We start from the raw sequence: 18,404 nt of genomic DNA, 5'->3' as shown, positions 1-18,404 counted from the left end.
CTTGTACAATTATTGTCATATCGCAGCGTGCCTTAATGAAAGAGGAGATATTAAAGACTTGCATATAGTGTCACCAGGTCAGGGAACGGGCCCTTTTGGTTTTGTGAGCATTAAGGATTTAAAAGAAGAATTGAGACGATCAGTATAAAACAGCCCTTATTGTACTTATTGTGAAGCATTTCGAGTTGGCGTTAATCTCATCATTATTTATTTTTGTCTTCCATCCGCTCAAAGAGACGGGGCCTATGGGTCCCGGGTTATACTGTATTATGAAGGATATATGACCTTGAATTTTGAAGAGACATTTTTTACCGTTGAAATTTCTGTGTTTCGTTCATTTATACAATTACAGCTTTAAATATTTATCCGAAGAGTAATTAGCCCATGTGACGCGCATTTAACAGCAATGTTAATGTGTCATGTGTCATGTGTCGACACACGTGTATCGTACTACAAGACAGTAAGTGTTAAACACGTATATGTATTTACAAACCCGTAGTGCTATTAAGAACATGCAGGACTAACATGTATTTAAAAAGCATGGCTTTAAGCACATATGTGTTATGCAGTATGCCACAAAGAACACATTTGGTGTCTATATACTTAGGGAACGGAAGCGAGCGACATGTGACGGGCAGTTAGACGCAGGTATTAAGCGCGTGTGTTAGTAGACACTAGTATATTACACTGGGAATCAAATTACATCGTGATAGCCGTACCAAGAAGTGAGTGAGTGAGTTTAGATTCATCCCGCAATCAGCAATATTTCAGCAATATCACGGCGGGAGACACCAGAAATGGGCTTCACACATTGTACTGATGTGGAGAATCGAAACCGAGTCCTCGGCGTGACGAGGGAACGCTTTAACCTCTAGGCTATCTCAGGTCTCTGTACCAAGGTCCCTGTACCAAGGTCCCTGTACCAAGGTCCCTGTACCAAGGTCCATGTACCAAGGTCCAAGTACCAGGGTCCCCGTACCAAGGTCCAAGTACCAAGGTCCAAGTACCAAGGTCCCTGTACCAAGGTCCATGTACCAAGGTCCAAGTACCAAGGTCCATGTACCAAGGTCCATGTACCAAGGTCCAAGTACCAAGAAGCCTGGCTACCCATGCAACATGTCCCAAAGGAGTACCTGTACTTGCTGGCCGGCTTCAGGCGGTTGTTGCAGATTCCATTTTCGCAACTTCCATCTCCGATAATTATGTCTGATGTCAAACAAGACATAGCGTGACTTTACGACAAACAATTCACAAACAAGAATGGCAGCATCTCAACAAACAACAGACGTAATACCTCGACAGCAAGCTGTAGTATGGCTATACACAAAACAACGATTACCTGATTATACAAGGTGTTCGAGTCATGTTCATGAATTCTCCCTGAGTTCCCCACAATCAGCATGAGACAGACTCGAGAAGATCTGGATTACAATTGATCTTCTCTAACCCATACTAGTCGTAAGAGGCGACTAACGGGATCGCATGATCAGGCTTGCTGACATGGTTTACACAGATCATCGCATACCAGTTGCGTAGATCTATGCTCATGCTGTTGATCTCTGGATTGTTTAGTCCAGACTATTTACGGAAAGTCGCCATATAGCTGGAATTTTGCTGAGTGCGGCGTAAAACTAAACTCACTCGCAGCATCACACACATCCGAATCGAGATTTTTGAATTACCCAATATTTCTTCATCATTTTAGAAAAAAATGGTGAGGTCCCTCCTCTCCGTGTATGGTAATGATTCACTGAGGCACAGCCAATGAGAATCAGTACTCGAACCCTCGATAACATTCTCCTGGTGTGGCCCAAACATATAAATAATACTGTTACTCCACACCATGCATCACAGTGCTTTTACACACGGTACAACACACACAGTTAACACAGCAATTCAGTGACAATACTGACAGTTTTATCGAAAGTTAAAAAATACCCAGCAGTTACCATTATCCCGCCAGTGTTCACATCGTTCCTCGGATTTGTTGATGGCGATCTGGAAGGGGTAGCGGTGGAAGAAGCCATCTCGATGTCCACGGTATTGTCCTTCAACACAGAGACAAGGGGGCTTTCAGAAACCTCGTTATTACAAACATCACAGAAGCAAAGTTGGTTTCAAAATCTCATCACTAAACAACACAGGAACCTCGTTATTACACACCATAGAGACATGTTCGTCTTCCGACAGGCAATAGTTACTGTAGATCGATTGTAACCCGGATCTTCACGGGTTCGATATGAGTCTTAATACTTGTTTTGAACCGTCTGGTCGTGTTTGCACGATTGTTTTCAGTCTAGTAACGTTTCCAGAACGTCTACGTATCACATAATTATACCAGAACATAAGAAAATTGCAACTCTCACCTTGATACTGGTTCGTGTTTCTGAGAACGACCACGCCCCACACTCGCACCCTCCCATAAGAGTTGTTACACACTTCACGCGGTACACTGATGGCCATCTCACGTTTTGGGTCGCTGACGCGGCTGTTGGATTTCATAACCCTTTTGACAATTTCAGGCGGTGCTGGAGACAATCATGACAGAGTGAATGAGTATGGTTTTATGCCGCTTTTAGCAATATCTCAGCAATATCACGGCGGGTTACACCAGAAAGGCGCTTTACACAACCTTTAACTTGTTCACAACATAAGGGCTTTATGATAGTGTTACTGAACGTCATTGAAGCGACGAGATAGAAGTAGTTCAATTTGATCATAGATGGCGAACCTATTCTTGAAGGAAAGCTCACATCAACACTGGTTGTAGAATGGTGCCTTTGGCAGACAGGGAGCCAAAAACCATCCGTGGACGGCATTGAAACCAGGGAACCTAATTCATAAGAATCCTGGATTCGAACTGGATCAGCGGATCCTGGCGTAGCTATGGGCCTCAACTCATATAATCGACGTTTATAATGTTTTTGCGCCCAGGTAATGGGCGTATCTGGAGCTATCAAAGCGATGCCAGATGGTTGGGTTTTTGCTCAATAATCGGCAATAATCCAGCTTAACAGCTTTGTTGCACCTGTGGTAACGTTATATGACCAATACCTTTAGATACAGGCTAGAGGAGTGGGTGAATGAGTTTGGTTTTACGCCGCAGTCAGCAATATTGCAGGTATATGACGCCGGTAAGTAATAGAGTCTGGACCAGACAAGCCAGTGAACAAAATCATAAACATCGATCTACACAAGTGGCATACGATGATCTGTGTCAACCAGTCTGACCACCCCGTTCCGTTAGTCGCCTTTTATGACAAGCATGGGTTGCTGAAGATCACTTCTAACCCGGATCTTCAGGGATATTCAGAGAAATGGTAAACAATAACCCCACTTGACCTAACCGTGTTTAGGGCAATAGGTAACGGCCTTACCTCCCGGTGTTGTCATAAATTGTCTGGTCACACGGCTTCCGTTCCCCTTACTTGTGGATGCGAACACCTGAAAATATGGTCATAAATAAATAAATGCAAATGATATTAATGTAGCGTTGTCATAGACATTTGCAAGTTGTTTATAAAAGCGAACGATCGTGTCCTGACGGGGGAAAATATACACACGATAAACGGAGTGTACGAATCAAACAAAAATGTCACAAAACGTAATACATAACCATCAAAATACCATTAATATAGCAGAGAGTGACAGTGTTAATCTCCTCAAAATATACATGTCAACTATTATCCAATGTATGTAGACTTCATTCTGTGATGATGAGGGCAACTGACAACCATTACTCCACGTATATAGGAGACGTCATGCTGTGATGACGGGGGACACCTGATAAATATTACCTAACGGATATAGGAGACGTCATGCTGTGATGACGGGGGACACCTGACAAATATTACCTAACGGATATAGGAGACGTCATGCTGTGATGACGGGGGACACCTGACAAATATTACCTAACGGATATAGGAGACGTCATGCTGTGATGACGGGGGACACCTGACAAATATTACCTAACGGATATAGGAGACGTCATGCTGTGATGACGGGGGACACCTGACAAATATTACCTAACGGATATAGGAGACGTCATGCTGTGATGACGGGGGACACCTGACAAATATTACCTAACGGATATAGGAGACGTCATGCTGTGATGACGGGAGACACCTGACAAATATTACCCCACGGATATAGGAGACGTCATGCTGTGATGACGGGGGACACCTGACAAATATTACCCCACGGATATAGGAGATGTCATGCTGTGATGACGGGGGACACCTGACAAATATTACCCCACGGATATAGGAGACGTCATGCTGTGATGACCGGAGACACCCGACAAATATTACCTAACGGATATAGGAGACGTCATGCTGTGATGGCGGGGGACACCTGACAAATATTACCCCACGGATATAGGAGACGTCATGCTGTGATGACGGGGGACACCTGACAAATATTACCTAACGGATATAGGAGACGTCATGCTGTGATGACGGGGGACACCTGATAAATATTACCTAACGGATATAGGAGACGTCATGCTGTGATGACGGGGGACACCTGACAAATATTACCCCACGGATATAGGAGACGTCATGCTGTGATGACCGGAGACACCCGACAAATATTACCTAACGGATATAGGAGACGTCATGCTGTGATGGCGGGGGACACCTGACAAATATTACCCCACGGATATAGGAGACGTCATGCTGTGATGACGGGGGACACCTGACAAATATTACCTAACGGATATAGGAGACGTCATGCTGTGATGACGGGGGACACCTGACAAATATTACCTAACGGATATAGGAGACGTCATGCTGTGATGACGGGGGACACCTGACAAATATTACCTAACAGATATAGGAGACGTCATGCTGTGATGACGGGAGACACCTGACAAATATTACCCCACGGATATAGGAGACGTCATGCTGTGATGACGGGGGACACCTGACAAATATTACCTAACGGATATAGGAGATGTCATGCTGTGATGACGGGGGACACCTGATAAATATTACCCCACGGATATAGGAGACGTCATGCTGTGATGACCGGAGACACCTGACAAATATTACCCCACGGATATAGGAGACGTCATGCTGTGATGACCGGAGACACCCGACAAATATTACCTAACGGATATAGGAGACGTCATGCTGTGATGGCGGGGGACACCTGACAAATATTACCTAACGGATATAGGAGACGTCATGCTGTGATGACCGGAGACACCCGACAAATATTACCCCACGGATATAGGAGACGTCATGCTGTGATGACGGGGGACACCTGATAAATATTACCTAACGGATATAGGAGACGTCATGCTGTGATGACGGGGGACACCTGACAAATATTACCTAACGGATATAGGAGACGTCATGCTGTGATGACGGGGGACACCTGATAAATATTACCCCACGGATATAGGAGATGTCATGCTGTGATGACGGGAGACACCTGACAAATATTACCTAACGGATATAGGAGACGTCATGCTGTGATGACCGGAGACACCCGACAAATATTACCTAACGGATATAGGAGACGTCATGCTGTGATGGCGGGGGACACCTGACAAATATTACCCCACGGATATAGGAGACGTCATGCTGTGATGACCGGAGACACCCGACAAATATTACCCCACGGATATAGGAGATGTCATGCTGTGATGACGGGGGACACCTGACAACTATTATCCCATGTACGCGTATACAGAAGATCCCATCCTGTAATGACGAATGGCACCTGACAAACTCACCGTGACGTTGTAGCGACACTCCGGTTCTACATCTCGCGTCAACTTCAGGGATGTTTCAGACATCGTCCAAGTGGAGAATTTCTAAACAAAGTTCAGCGCTTTATAAATTCGCCGTTAATTTCCATATTAAAAATATGTGGTATTAGTAATAGTAATGCTAGTATCAGTATCAGCAGCAGCAGCAGCAACAGCAACAGCAACAGCAACAGCAACAGCAGCAGCACCAGCACCAGCACCAGCAGTAGTAGTAGTAGTAGTAGTAGTAGTAGTAGTAGTAGTAGTAGTAGTAACCTGCGTTACCTTCCCTAAACAAATTAAACATGTGAAACATCTCTTAGTCGTTTTAACAGGTAACCTATTCCACATGCTATGCTCCTTCACACGGTTTTACAAACTGACCTACTTCACATGTCACACACATTCACCCTGTTTTACTAGCTGACCTACTTCACATGTCACACACATTCACACTGTTTTACAAGCTGACCTACTTCACATGTCACAGACCCGTGAAGGTCCCGGGGTAGAATAGGCCTTCAGCAACCCATGCTTGCCATAAAAGGTGACTATGCTTGTCGTAAGAGGCGACTAACGGGATCGGGTGGTCAGACTAGCTGACTTGGTTGACACATGTCATCGGTTCCCCATTCCGCAGATCGATGCTCATGTTATTGATCACTGGATTGTCTGGTCCAGACTCGATTATTTACAGACCGTCGCCATATAGCTGGAATACTGCTAAGTGCGACGTAAAACTAAACTCACTCACTCACTCACATGTCACACACATTCACACTGTTTTACAAACTGACCTACTTCACATTCACACACATTCACACTGTTTTACTAGCTGACCTACTTCACATGTCATAAATCACTTTTCCCTCATACAGTTTACAATCGCATTTTTGTAAACCGACACATTCCTTACACGCCATCATCAATGATTTTCGAAAGGAGATCTTCTTTTCACTTTAACCTTCCCTCAATCAGTTTTGCAAGTCACAGTCCCATATAGCTTAACAACAGGAGAAGGTCTTTACGGTCTAACGCTTGGCTTTGTGAATGTACCTACATTCTGGCACTGCACGTGAACGGTGTATCCCCGGATAATGCCGTGTCTCTCCCTCGGGGTCGGGGGCTTCCATGTGATGGTCAGAGATCTCAAAGCGAGGACGTCATTGGGTCCACTCACATGCATTCCCGTCACGGGTCCAGGAACTGTTGCATGATAACACGTGTTACATGATACATGGATATATGATCTATGATACGTGGCACATGATACATAAGATATGACACACGCCATATTATACACAACACGTGGCACATGGTAAAAGACATTCGGCACATTACACGTATTACTTTGTAACTTACATGTTAAGACGTACTAACAGTATGCAAGTACACGTGGTCCTTGACAATAATACATAATACGGATCACATGAGACACGGTACATAAAACATCATACATGATAAATTCGACAATATAGCCGTTTTGAAAAAGGTTACTAAATACTGACGAGAATAATTACGAAACTACCGAAAACGATAAAAAAAACGATAAAAATTCACTATTTGGATTCTGAGGGCTTTTTGGAAATGTCTAACTAGGAGGACGTAGATTTGAAAACTGGAAACTATTCACAAGCTTAACGACGATAACACCTAAGGTTCCTTTCACAAAAACAAAGATGATCGTAAGTCACTATGGTAACCATAGTGCAATGATAATGAATGGGAGTTAACCTTAGTAAAGGTTGCTTCGTGAAAGGAGCCCCTGATATATAATTGATATCCATTTTCATATGAAACATACTAGAAGGAGAGCCGAGCTAGGATCTTCATCAGGGTTTATAATCCACTATCAGAGTGTGATGACACCTGGTGTCTGACACCTGTCACGAACACATGAAAAGACTAGTCAGCTATAAAGTCCCAGTCATCCGCATAGTTCAGGAATAACGTTCGTATGGCGTCCACGTCTCTTACCCTCTTCAGGAGTTGTAAATGTGACGTTATCCGATAGTCTTGTACCCTTCGTATTGCTCGCCCTCACTGCCATTGAGTAATTCCAATATGGCGTCAGACCAAGCAGACGACAAGATCGATCTGGGCAAATTGAAGACAAGATGAAGCCAAGTGATGCTAGCTTAAATACATCATTAAGGTAAATTATCCCCTATAAATATTAGAATCAAAACTGATTATTGTACAATAACTATCAACAGATTTCCGTTTTGCCTCCCTACCGATCCATTTAATGTCTGGCGATACATATATTGAATTATGCCACGTTATTTGGTGTCTTTAAACCTTGCATAATTGGATATTGAATTACAAATACGATCAACGGAGACTATTGTCGACCCAGATATCGCCCGGACTACAGAAGCCTCCATCCCCTGATTCACTACCAGTTACACAAACCCTCAACAACCCTTTTCCGCAACAATCCTTATCATCCTTCAGCAACCAACACCATGGACACCTTCCCTCCTCCTCCTCCTCCCCTTCCCCCTCCCACCACAGACCCATGTACGCCCGTCTGTCTGAGTACCTGACAGGTACGGCACTTTGTTGATAGTATCACCAGGTACTTACTGCCACACTGTGTCTCCCACTCAGTTTGGTTATCAAGGTCCCGTGTGATGACCGCATAGTTCGTGTGTCCACGAGGAGGACCTCCTACTGACCACATAATGGTAGCAGATGTCGTGTCGGTTTGTACGGAAACGTTGATGGGCTGCCGAGGCTCTGGAACAAATGAGCGAGTAAGATTCAGGGATTGTTTAACGCCCCTTGGTTACAGTATTCCTGTTAGGTCAGGTCGTGTGAGTTTCTCGGATAGGAAAGCCAGAGGTGGTATTCAACTTAGACGTTTAAACACTCAGACGTTTAAACACTTCAGAAGAAACCCGCAGCATAGACCCGTATTGTGCTGGAGTGACTTGTGTTTAACATGGTTGTGAATTTCAGTTCTGTGGCGACAAAACTCAAAGAAGAACTTGAAACAAGTTTCAAACCCTTAACCCACTCGCATTTGAGTGGTGCCGACAAACCCACAAATATTTTCACTGCGAATGAAACCCACAATCACAGGTTTCTGCAGAGCTCAAGGGAGGTAACTCTTGTTTCTAAAAATTGTATTTTTAGTAATTAAGTAATAATTATTATTGGGTCACAACGTTTAGTGTTTTGCATAATAATTATTACGGATCACATTCCGTATCATAAATGGTCAGTACTTTTGGTATTTTGGCAGCAGACTTTCAGGAAGTGCTTTAGAGTTACCTCACTTTACCATGTGTTTTGATTAACTTTCGACTTCCGGGAGGCTGGTTTCACGTTAGTGGCGATGGTCGTATGTGCTCGAATTTTCAGGAAATGTTGACTATATGTATATAAAGACTAGTTGCCATGTTGTCGACACGGATACAGATTAACTGGAGTACATATCTGCCAATCTCCGTCAACGCTTGATCTACATAACCGCTGCCTGACCGCTCGCTGTGCTACATTCTGCATAACTGTTTCTCACTCTCACACCAAGATTTTCGGTGAGCTGCCATTATATTTGTGACCCATTACTTTAAAACTGACTCATTTGTATACAGTACATGAAACGTCCATTGTGACTCTCTGTATTTTACTTTGTGCTGTGCCTTTGCTTTTGCTGAATACAAAGTTATTGAAAATCTTAGACTTGTCAGTGTTATGTTTTGCTGGTTCGGTGGGGATTCCTTACACCTTTTGTCACGGCAATTGTTTAAACGTAACAAAATGTACGGAAGGTTGACAGGGCAATCAGTGTGAGTGAATAGCCTTACACCGTTTTAGCAATATTCCAGCAATATCAGGGGACACAAGAAATAGAATGGGCCTCACAAAGCGTACCTATGAGGGGAATCGAACCCGGGTCTTCGGCGTGAAGGCTTTAACCACTAGGCTACCCCACCGCCCCCAAAACAAATGACTGGTAAGTCAATAATACGCGATTGGGAGAATCTACACCACACTTTTCCCAGCCATGGTGATTCATACAAGCATATTGGGAGTTACTCACTTCCTTCCAGTGTTGTGAAGTTGGTGGAGACGACCGGTCCTGTGTGATTCCTTGTGACGGCCACGACACTGAGAACGTAGTTAGTGAACGGATACAAGTTGGAAAACGTAGCGTTGAACTTCTTCTGGGATACCATGAATTCCAAAGGCGTTCGCTGAGACCGCTGAGGATAAAGACAAATATGATCACTGTCTTTCTGTATTAAACTGATCTATAATGTGATAATGTGTCGGTCGGGTAACTAATCTGGGGCATTTCCGTTTTTATGGTCTCAGTGTAGGGTAGCGTAGGTCAAAATACCAGGTTTGATTCCTCCATGCAGTGATTTCTCTATGTAGTCCACCAGCTCGGATATTGCTGGAATCCATTCATTCAAGATACACATCTATACTGAAGAGACATTTAGCATGTATGTCTAAAGGTCTCTTGATTTGTACATAAGTTTAGGAGGAACATTCACATTGAACATGTTTCTCCAAGAAAAAAATCATCCCCTCTAGCCAGAAAGTAATATACGGTCCCTATCACTGATGTTTACATGTCATGTATTGTTCGATATTAATTCAGTTCAACATACGGCTTCACACGTGCCCGCCACATCCTCCTCGTACGTGTACTGACCACCAGGCAACATGCACTAGCACGTGTTGACCACTACCTGTGTTTGTCCGGAGCAAGGTGACCCACAATCTGTGCAGGTGAGGTTCTGCGTCACGGCAACTCCGGTCGTCTTGTCCTTCACATTTACCCTGTACGCAATAACTGTTCCATTGACGTCAGTCGGCCTCGTCCACGACACCGTCATCGTCCGCGATTTCACGTTAGTAACTGCCAGGCCTTGTACACGACCCGGAACTGTAACACAAACCGAATCCTATATATGAAAAAGTTCATCTGAAATGCTTCCAGGACATATGTCGATGGACTGTTGTTTTGGGTTTTTTTGTTTTGTTTGTTTGTTTTTTGTTTTGATTTTTGGTTTTTTGGTTGTTTTTTTTGGGGTTTTTTTGGGTTTTTTTGGGGGGGGGGTTTATCTCTGTAAGATGATCTTTTGTGCTTCAGAATTTAATAGCCATTAAACTAAAAGGGCACTAAATGATCATTCAATCTGGGGAATTACTGCAATTTTAATGTATTTTCGTATCAAAATGAACATTAACACCTCAAAAATTTCGTGAGAAAGCTGGTAATCTTCTGAAACTCACAACTGGTGAGTAATAACGTGGTGTTCATAGAATACAAGACTTACAGAACATAGTTTGGATCTATATTCCAGTTACTGGTGTGATAGATGTGCGCAGCAAGGGTTTTAATGAACTTAACTCGAGATAAAAATATTAACGAAATAAATGTAAGCACAGTATACTTATGCATACAGTATAAGTAGTATACGGTAATGTGATGTAGAAAATAATGTGATTGTAAGACAGTTTTAACTCACTCACTCTGGATCTAGTGCACTTACCCCCAGCATCTGTGGCAACCTGGGAAAAAGATGACTTTGGACCCAGTCCTGCACTGTTTCTAGCTTGAACCGTCACATTGTAACAGGTGTCTGAAATATCAGCAAACGCAACAGTGAGTGTGTTTGCTAAGATCACATTTTGTAGCCTGATGGTGTCACTATGGCAACATAATCTTGAACATTAAGAAATTATCGCGAAAAATAAAGCTGTTTCTCTAAAACTTTCACCCTGAAATGTTGATGTTTTCTCTATGTAATATCTGACTGTTTTATAGTATAAACTTACATAATTTGTAATATATACTTTCTCGAAATTTCATGTCTTATCGTTATTATATTCATCTTGAAATAACGGGAAAAAAGCGAAATTCCGAAAGAGACTAATTGAATAACTAAAAGAACGAAAGCAACTTTCACACTTTCAGTTTACGATATAAACTGTTGTGAATGTGGTACCATTTGGTATGATATCATACCGTTAAAAGGTAGTTTATAAACAATTTACTGGTAGCAACGATTATGCAAATTTACCATAGTTGGCCTTTAGTTGGATTTCAGTCTTATTCGTTGTAGTTTGATTCCCGTTGATGGTCACGACGTATGTCACGTCAGTTTTAGCTTGTGATGGCTTCCATCGGACAGTTATCTCGTTGTTTGTGCTTGAAACCATTACACCACCCACAGGGCCAGGGTCTGAATATCAAATAATCCAGGTATCAAAAGTATAATATAATCAAATATTTCAGCCACAGCAGGGCAGGGGACATCATCAAGTCATCAACAGGCAACATACATTTTATGTTGGGAATCAAACCCGGATACTTGACGTGACGAGCGAACGTTTTCATCACTTAACTATCCCGCCGGGTATTGAAGACAAATACAAGTATGATGTATGTCGCCTGTATCCACTGACAGTACTAGTAACGAGTAATATAATCTCAAAACAGTTAAACCCCGTTCAACCGAACACTGTCAGTCGGTATCTAGTATTAGGAACCCCCTTAATCCCGACGGTGTCAGTAATCTGTGACATGAATACAGCAAGCCCCCAATAATCCGGAAAGCGTCACTCCTTAGTCTGGTACAATAACACAGTGATCTACCTTAATACTGACAGTGTTACTCCTTAATCCGTTACAGCACCACAGTGACCCCCTTAATACGGACAGTGTCAATCAGTAATCCGTTACAGGACCACAGTCCCCCACCCCATCTTTGATCAGAGGCACTTGGTAATCCGTTACAAGAACACAGAGAGGAGCCTGAATTACACATGACGTTCCAACCACTAGTCTTCATGGGTGTAGTGAGGTAATCTGTTACAGCTGTCGACCTGTGTGCGGTCATATTCTGTTCTTAGAACATTTGTGTACTTCCCATAATAGTAACGTGTATACTCACGCGAGGTGTATTTAACTGAGTCGGATGTGAAGGTCCTCCCATCTTGTGTCCTCACAGTTACCGTAATGGAAAAGTCTGTTCCGGGGCTGAGAGAATCCAATATGGCGGTATTGTCATGGGCACTTACGTCTATACGTCTATGATGTTGAGAAAGAAGGGTGACGATGATCTCCTTCACGTCGTGGGGACGTGCGATCGACCACACCACCTTTGCAGTTGTGTAGTTCAACGATGTGGCCTTGATGTTGCTTGGTGTCACCTCCGATTCTGTAAAATCAGTAAATGATTGGCCGATGCTATCAATCTATCAGGACACCCGGTGTTCAGCGATATATTTTACAATTTGATTATTCATCATGCTCAGTGGAATATGTTTCAGCAAATACTCTGTTATTGAAATTGCATTTTTACATTTCATGTGCTGTGTAAACGTGGGACCGCCATATAGCGGCAATATTGCTGTGTGCGGCGTAAAACTAAACTCACTCACTGTAAACGTGGGTTTTACACCGCTTTTATTATTTTTGCTGGAACACGTTAAGGAAACACCAAAGCGCACGTCCTAAGCATATTACCAGGACTTTCATCCATAAACCATGGACTACAATCGATGTTCAAGGGACTGCGAATCAATTGCCATTGTATCGCTGACAGCTCCTCACACATGAGAGTAAGGATTGTGTACGCCCTGTAATAGAGTCCTTAATAGTCCTATAAAGGGAGATTACTCGTACGAGCTGGTGTTTCAAGACAGATTTCGTGTTTCACACCGCTTTCAACATACTTTCAGTTTTTGTTGCAAGGTGAATGTTGAATGTGGGCGATACGTCGACAGTGGAGCTGCTCATGGACATTAACCAGGTTCACTGATGTACAGCATGGCAACTGTATGATGACAAAACAAAGTATTGAAGCTCGTGACCAAAGGGTGTTGATAGCCACGGGGTAACTCTGCACAACACTGGATGCAACATGAAATATTTATTCATAAACTTAGAAGCTGAGTTGGTAAATGAATTTAATATTAATATAATACTCACTAGAGACGCATGACGAGTCCGAGCGGTAGAAGCTAGCATTACACTGGCAAGTGTTGTGGCAGTAGGCATGTTCTATATGGCTGCAACTGTCTCTGAGACTGCAACGAGAGCCAAGAGAAGGTAGGGTTGTTGTTGTTGTTGTTGTCGTCGTTGTAGTTGTTGTCGTTGTCGGTGGTAGGCTTGTCGTAGGAATGGTGGTAGGCGTGGTGGTCGTGGTTGTAGTAGTGGTTGTAGTAGTTGTAGTTGTTGATGTAGATGGTGTGGTTGAAGACGGAGTACTTTGTGGTTGAGTGGTAACTTCACCTGGTGTAGACGAAGGTACACTCTGATCAAAGGTGGGTTCTGTAGTTGACGCTGTTGGCATCCACGTTGATGGAGGCGGGAACGGAAGTGACGATGAAGTCGCGGGGGCGTCGGTAGATGGTGACTCTGTCGGTTGCTCTGAGGCTCTATTTGTCGAAGGTGAATCCTCAACTGACCCTACAGTTGAAGCGCTGTGGGTTGGATCAGACTTAAGCGATGGAACATATCGAGCAGTCGTCATTGACGAGCTCCTATCATTAGAATAAGTCACCCCATCAGATGTCGTTTCTCCATCAAAAGAAACAGTTGACTTCTGAGTCAAGCCGTGTGTAGTTGTCTCCCCTGAACTACCGCTTGTTAGAGATGACTTGGTCGATGAGGGCAGTTGACCTGGGGCAGAAAATGTCGTTGCAACATCGTTCCTTGTCGACATCTCCGACACAGCACCACCCGATAGAACACTCTGCTGAGTGGATTTGTCCCGTAACGTTGTAGATTGGTCCCAAAGTGTTGTCATACTTTGGGTTATCTCCCCTGATCCTTCGTCGCCGAAGTTTGTGGTCTCCACTGTATCTGTCGCATCTGTTTGCTGAGTATAAATGACAAGTGACAAATGACAAATACATCTTATCAACCTGACATTGGACGGAATCAGCAGAAGTGAGGTTTCATAGTCTAAACACATGTAACAAATTTACTGTGTAAACTGTGCATGACCGAAATTGTTTGAAGGCGCAAACAGCAGTGTTCCAACGTTTTTCGAATGATCAATTATTGACGATGACGCCACCATCGTTGACACTGGAGGATTTTGGCGCGATGTCACAAAGCTCGAGAAATTGATACAAGTTTGGGCTGATTTTGAAACAAGCATGTATTACTAAGGGCCTATCCTCAGCCGGAATTAATAAACTGCTATGCAGTCAGGAGCATTTATGTGACTGTAATATATTGACATCATCATCATGACCATCATCATCATCATCCATCTAGCTGGGTTACTGCCGAGTGAGGCAATCGATCAATTGTAAATGGTGTTATTATAAACTGACCAGATCGGAGTTTCCATCCCACACAAAGACTGTTGAGTTCTGCTCACTGTTGGACACCTGTGTACAAGATTAAGACCTGTTATTGATCTTGTTCCAATACAGGAAAGGTGTGGTGAAATAATGTTTATTTTCAGTACTTCTCGGTGAAAATAATGGATTCTACTACTTGATGAATGGCAATCAACAATGATATTGTCTTCATCGTTTGTGGAGTGGTCCTTAGCAACATAACATCAGGACCTACTTGCACAAAGCTCATCAACTAATTAACGTTTCAAAATGTCATCATAAACTGTTCATTTCGACATAAACGACTTTAAGTGAAGGTACATATTGTCAGAACTGACGTTTCCACTTTAGTCACAATGTATGACAACCTTCACAAGCAATTACTGATTACTCAGAAAATTAAGACCAATTTTCAAAGCTGAGATATAGTATTACCTAAATTGAAACGGTCTTGGATAATCTGATTTAAGAAATTTAAGTCTATAAATAGTCAGTGATTAAACACTGGTCATAATGTACTACATCTGTATTAACTACTATGTTGTTCCCTGTATTATGGTGTTCTTTGTGTGGCGTTCCCCATCAATATCACAATCTGTGTCAAACAACAGTTGATACCAACATTTTCACAGCGTCAGACAATATCCAGTTCACTGAGATGTGCTTTATCAAAGCGTCAGACAACATTAAAGACAATGGGGTATTCATTACCAGGGCATGAGGAAATACTATCAAGCTTGAGAAAATATTAAATCTGCTGAGATGTGCAATACTATAAAGCGTGAGACAATATAAAATCTGCTGAGATGTGCAATACTATAAAGCGTGAGAGAATATAAAATCTGTAGAGATGTGCATTACTATAAAGCGTAAGACAATATCAAATCTGCAGAGATGTGCAATACTATAAAGCGTGAGACAATAGAGAGGCATGCGCGAACAACAAACAGACATTGTTAAGTCATGGTGATACATGAATGACAATAGCCACAACATATGTGGAGCACATCAAATTGTTTATACGTGACATTATAGACACAATTCATGGGTATGGCAAACCGTGTGTATGACAGTGAGTTGACAATCCTGACATTTTAGACACAATTCATGGGTATGGCAAACCGTGCGTATGACAGTGAGTTGACAATCCTGACATTATAGACACAATTCATGGGTATGGCAAACCGTGTGTATGACAGTGAGTTGACAATCCTGACATTATAGACACAATTCATGGGTATGGCAAACCGTGTGTATGACAGAGAGTTGACAATCCTGACATTATAGACACAATTCATGGGTATGGCAAACCGTGCGTATGACAGTGAGTTGACAATCCTGACATTATAGACACAATTCATGGGTATGGCAAACCGTGTGTATGACAGTGAGTTGACAATCCTGACATTATAGACACAATTCATGGGTATGGCAAACCGTGTGTATGACAGAGAGTTGACAATCCTGACATTATAGACACAATTCATGGGTATGGCAAACCGTGTGTATGACAGTGAGTTGACAATCCTGACATTATAGACACAATTCATGGGTATGGCAAACCGTGTGTATGACAGTGAGTTGACAATCCTGACATTATAGACACAATTCATGGGTATGGCAAACCGTGTGTATGACAGAGAGTTGACAATCCTGACATTATAGACACAATTCATGGGTATGGCAAACCGTGTGTATGACAGTGAGTTGACAATCCTGACATTATAGACACAATTCATGGGTATGGCAAACCGTGTGTATGACAGTGAGTTGACAATCCTGACATTATAGACACAATTCATGGGTATGGCAAACCGTGTGTATGACAGTGAGTTGACAATCCTGACATTATAGGCACAATTCTTGGTATGACAAACCAGTGAGGTGACACAGACATGACAAAATAGGCACACTTCTTGATATGGCAAACCTGTGAGGTGACACAGACATGACATTATAGACACAATTCCTGCTATGACAAACAAGTGAGGGGACATAGGCATGACAGTATAGGCACAATTCTTGGTATGGCAAACCTGTGAGGTGACACAGGTCTGACATTATAGGCACAATTCTTGGTATGACAAACCAGTGAGGTGACAGGCCTGACGTTATAGGCACAATTCTTGGACTGACAAATCAGTGAGGTGACAGGCATGACATTACAGGCACAATTCTTGGTATGACAAACCGATATGGTGACAGGCATGGCATTAGGATCAAGCTTGAGGATCCGGTTCACCGGGAGGAATTCAAATTCGGACATGTTAGTCGATGAGACAACAAACGTACAGGAAGAAACAGACTGACGTTAGGCTGATCACATTGACTATTGCTTAATCAGTATACATGACATTTTCTGAATAAGATTTAAGTGACGCATTTTTCTGTAAACCGAGCTTTGATCGTACGGAGGAAGTTCCTATTGGTTATGTCGACAATTGGTCGGATATTTATTTCCCGAAACACGATGCTACGAAGTAAATCTTCCCACGAACACCCATTGCACAAACGATGGGCAGACCTAAGGAAAGACTTAAAGTTTGAGATATTTTATTTATTAAAATACAATTCACGAAATATCAAGAAAACATTCCAAGCCAGTTACTAAGAGTTTACAAGACGATAAAAGACGAATGTTGATAACTATTTTTGTTCCATTAGAACTGTAGGACGGTGTTCTCTGCCAAAACTCCATGGGTATTGAGGGTGTTGAGGGTATGTGTTAATTATGAAACTAATCAATATCAGACTGACAAAGAAACCTGACAGGGTTAAGTCAGTAAATGGTATACTCACATTTTGTATGAAGATCAGTAGAAGTATAGCTGTAACAAGCGTGTTTTTCATGTCGTCTGTAACACAGCCGTAGGCGCTCTGGCCTCGTCCAAGTCACTGCTTGAAGCACTTGCATCCGCTGCCGTGACGTCACACCGGATGCCCGCATCTACATCGGCTCACACTTCGGCGACATTGAGCCGTCACTTCGGCAATCTTCGTGACGTCACACAGGATGTGTATGCACTGAAATGCAGTAGGACTTAAGATCTTTTCGGGCACCTGCTTGACTGGAGGGTAAGGGACAGGATGGAAGATCAGATCTGAGCAAAAGACTTCAGGGAGCGTCTGTTCTATCCATGTGATGTTACTAAATTCGGGCGCAGAGAAGTGCCAGCAGGGAAATACATGATGCACATTTCAAGTAGGAGCTGTTTTTATCCAAAACAGCATCACGTGATTTCCGTCATTTCATGGCAAGGGAAGTAAATCTACACCTTGTTTTGAGTTCGTCAAGAGCGGGTCTCGAGTCATTCACGTCTTCCTG

At 42.8% G+C, this 18,404-nt stretch overlaps 1 protein-coding gene across 1 annotated transcript in view; it reads right to left on the bottom strand.

The window, feature by feature from the left end:
- The window catches only part of LOC137286548 (receptor-type tyrosine-protein phosphatase H-like), a 34,499-nt gene extending 16,479 nt beyond the window's left edge, over positions 1 to 18,020 (bottom strand). Inside the window, exons 1-16 of the mRNA XM_067818471.1 lie at positions 17,879 to 18,020; positions 15,071 to 15,127; positions 13,716 to 14,607; positions 12,676 to 12,942; positions 11,803 to 11,964; positions 11,272 to 11,361; positions 10,465 to 10,661; positions 9,807 to 9,969; positions 8,345 to 8,497; positions 7,733 to 7,852; positions 6,816 to 6,961; positions 5,741 to 5,821; positions 3,378 to 3,444; positions 2,367 to 2,528; positions 1,950 to 2,048; positions 1,134 to 1,206 (exon numbers count right to left, since the gene is read on the bottom strand). Coding sequence (XP_067674572.1) covers positions 1,134 to 1,206; positions 1,950 to 2,048; positions 2,367 to 2,528; positions 3,378 to 3,444; positions 5,741 to 5,821; positions 6,816 to 6,961; positions 7,733 to 7,852; positions 8,345 to 8,497; positions 9,807 to 9,969; positions 10,465 to 10,661; positions 11,272 to 11,361; positions 11,803 to 11,964; positions 12,676 to 12,942; positions 13,716 to 14,607; positions 15,071 to 15,127; positions 17,879 to 17,929 — 2,780 coding nt within the window. The 5' untranslated portion in view covers positions 17,930 to 18,020. The remainder of the gene's footprint in view (positions 1 to 1,133; positions 1,207 to 1,949; positions 2,049 to 2,366; positions 2,529 to 3,377; positions 3,445 to 5,740; positions 5,822 to 6,815; positions 6,962 to 7,732; positions 7,853 to 8,344; positions 8,498 to 9,806; positions 9,970 to 10,464; positions 10,662 to 11,271; positions 11,362 to 11,802; positions 11,965 to 12,675; positions 12,943 to 13,715; positions 14,608 to 15,070; positions 15,128 to 17,878) is intronic.
- Between the last annotated feature and the right edge of the window lie 384 nt (positions 18,021 to 18,404).

This window comes from Haliotis asinina, chromosome 6, assembly GCF_037392515.1.
Source record: "Haliotis asinina isolate JCU_RB_2024 chromosome 6, JCU_Hal_asi_v2, whole genome shotgun sequence".
NCBI classification, from domain to species: Eukaryota; Metazoa; Mollusca; class Gastropoda; order Lepetellida; family Haliotidae; genus Haliotis; species Haliotis asinina.
Note: the sequence above shows the minus strand (reverse complement) of the source record. Positions and strands in the feature narration are given on the sequence as shown.